The sequence below is a fragment of the Gekko japonicus genome, unplaced genomic scaffold, assembly GCF_001447785.1.
Source record: "Gekko japonicus isolate JY-2015 unplaced genomic scaffold, Gekko_japonicus_V1.1 scaffold1400, whole genome shotgun sequence".
NCBI lineage: Eukaryota > Metazoa > Chordata > Lepidosauria > Squamata > Gekkonidae > Gekko > Gekko japonicus.
In genome coordinates this window covers 389,303-392,060 of record NW_015166462.1, presented here as the reverse complement: position 1 = coordinate 392,060, position 2,758 = coordinate 389,303, and the positions used below count along the sequence as shown (strand labels likewise).

Here is a 2,758-nt window from a genome sequence, read left to right as displayed (position 1 = left end):
GAATGGGGTTACGAGTGATCACCCTCTTAGCTGGAGACTTTTTACTCAACGTTTATTGACTCATTGGTGAGTCAACGTGAGCTCAGGGTGGCCTACAGGATACACAAATCATAATCCCCCCCCTTCCCCTAAAAAATTATCAGCTGGTAACATCTTTTACAAACTGTGTGAGGCATTTAAACAAAACAATAAAAATCAGCAATGCAATATAACCAAAATGACTCCTCGAAACAAAAATTATTGGAAAGCTCTTCAAAATACATTTGCCTCTTACAAGCTCTCAAAAAGGGCGGGGTAGAAATGAAACAGTCCATACCTCCACGCAGCAATGCAATATAACCAAAATGACTCCTTGGAATAAAAATTAATGGAAAGCTCTTCAAAATACAGTTGCCTCTTACAAGCTCTCAAAAAGGGGGGGAGGGTAGAAATGAATCAGTCCATACCTCCACTGGTAGCCTCTTGCAGAACATTGGCCCAACCAATGACAAAGCTCTGGAATGGGCCGCCATCGTCTGAACCTCCCTACAGAAGATGTGGGGAGAGTGAGATTTTGAGCAGTTAACTCAGAATCATAAAGGTTCGTGCAGGCAGAAGCTGGGGGTCTCAGATCTCATGTCTTTTATCCTACAGCTGTCCAGCCTGTCCTATTAAAGCAGGTGTCCTATAAGGAGGCAAAAATCTATAACCCCCAATATAGTATGCAGCTCAACTCGATTTGCATCCGTGCATTTAATTGGTCCGATCGATTGAAAAGGGCACTGGGAGTTCCAAGCGAGACTTAGAACTTTCTGCAGGATCAGTAATACAGTGGGAGGGTGTGGGGATAAATAATGAACTAGGGAACCAGGATGATAGAAGCTCACGCTTTGGAAAAGCAAATGGAAGGTTTGTTAACCATAGGCGTAATCTTCGTGGGGGCGGCGGGGCGTGAGCCCCCGCCGAAATTTTCAGGAAGGTACTCAGCCTCCCCCGGGAGCCACCCTTGCTCCTAGCAAAGCAATGCCTCTGGTCGAGCCCCAGCCCCCCCCGGGAAATTGGAAAGTCTACACCCTTGTTGTTAACGCGTTCAGAAAATAAATGGGAGGCGGGCGGAAGAATGAAGAAAAACAGGAATGCTTATTGCAAATGTCTTACTGAATAGCTACAATAACATGAACTCTTTTTCCCCCCCTTCCATGCACTTGTTCCTGTCTTTCTCCCACCATCCCGTTTCCCTGCTCTAACTCTACATCTCCTCCTGTTGCAAACAACCTGGCCTTACTCATTATGTGGGGGTCTCTCCTGCTTGGCTTTACCTTCCTCCACTGGTTCCCTTCGCTGCCTGCCTGCTCTCTCTCCTGGCTTCTGTCCTCCATTTCTGTTCCACTCTTTGTACCTACTGAGCTTTCTTTTCTTGCTTGATTTGGTTATCATCTCTTTGCTTGGTCTTCCCTTCTCGATCTTTCTCCCCACTCTCCCTCCTTCTTCCCACGGGGCTGCTTCATGTCCTTTATCTGCTTTCTAACCCGATTCCCATCTCATCCTGGCGTCCGTGGCCCCTGCTCGATCGTATGCCTTCTCTTCCCTTGCCACTCTTCAACCCTTCTCCATTTTGTTCTTTTCTTCCTGCTTTCAAACTGCTCTTCCCTCCCCCCCCCCACCGTCACCATGTGGATCTGAACCCGCTCCGCAGTCAAGGATGTGGATGGGGTCCTGTGCCGCTACAAGAAGATCCTGTACACCTTTCAGAAGCTGCAGAGCATGAGCCGGGCCTTTGAGCACCACCGAGTGGACCGTAACACCGTGGCTCTGACCACGCCCATCGCCGAGCTCCTCATCGTGGCTCCCGAAAAGCTGGCCGAGGTGGGCGAATTCGATTCCTCCAAGGAGCGCCTGCTGGAGTATTCCCGGCGTTGCTTCATGGCCCTGGACGACGAGACGCTCAAGAAGGTCCAGGCCCTCAAGAAGAGCAAACTCCTGCTGCCCATCACCTATCGCTTCAAGCGGAAAACCGACTCCCCTGGCCCTGCGGCCGGCAACCCGCTGCCCTCGCCCGCCATGCCTCCCAAGCCGCCTTTACCCATTGCTGACGGCTACAAGCGATGATTTCCCAGCTCAGTATCAGGAACCTGCTTTGTCAGCCCCCCTCGGCCCTCTATCCCTGTTTTCAGAATCAGTTGAGCCGCTGCCTTGTTCTCCCCAGGACTGCTCCTCCATTTCCCATCAGCCATCTCCCCTACCCCCTTTTCCAAAGTCGTCTTATAAAAAGTTTTTCGTTTCAAAAGGTTTCTTTTTTATAAAAATGCCAAACGCTCTTTCAGGGCAGGGTTGGCCCCACCCATCAGGGAAGCAGGATGCTCTCCTCTGAAGTCAAGCACTTGAGGGAGCATCTCCTGGCCACACACTTCGACCTGCTCTTCAGTCAGTAAAGGCTCCCTGACATCTGCTGGATTCGTACTGTTCACCTCACTCCTGTCTGAAAACTGCCAGGGTGGCTAGCCAGAAGGCGGCGGTGGGGCATAACAACATAAAAGCATCCTCCACAGAAGGGCAAGGTGAGTAGGTTTCTTGAGACAATAGAAGTAAGTTCACGTACAGAAGAAGAGATGGGGCCCACAGCCTTGGATGTCACCAGAATTACCAGCCCACACGTTTTTACTAGATTGCCTTCCCACATCTATCATTGGTGGCACATCGACAGGGCAAGCCTCATCTCAGAAGCTAAGCAGGGTCGTCCCTGGCAAGTACTTGGATGAGAGACTTCCAAGGAATACCA

At 50.3% G+C, this 2,758-nt stretch overlaps 1 protein-coding gene across 1 annotated transcript in view; it reads left to right on the top strand.

The window, feature by feature from the left end:
* The window catches only part of CCDC106 (coiled-coil domain containing 106), a 7,274-nt gene extending 4,516 nt beyond the window's left edge, over nucleotides 1-2,758 (top strand). The window contains exon 6 of the mRNA XM_015412068.1: nucleotides 1,676-2,758. Coding sequence (XP_015267554.1) covers nucleotides 1,676-2,088 — 413 coding nt within the window. The 3' untranslated portion in view covers nucleotides 2,089-2,758. The remainder of the gene's footprint in view (nucleotides 1-1,675) is intronic.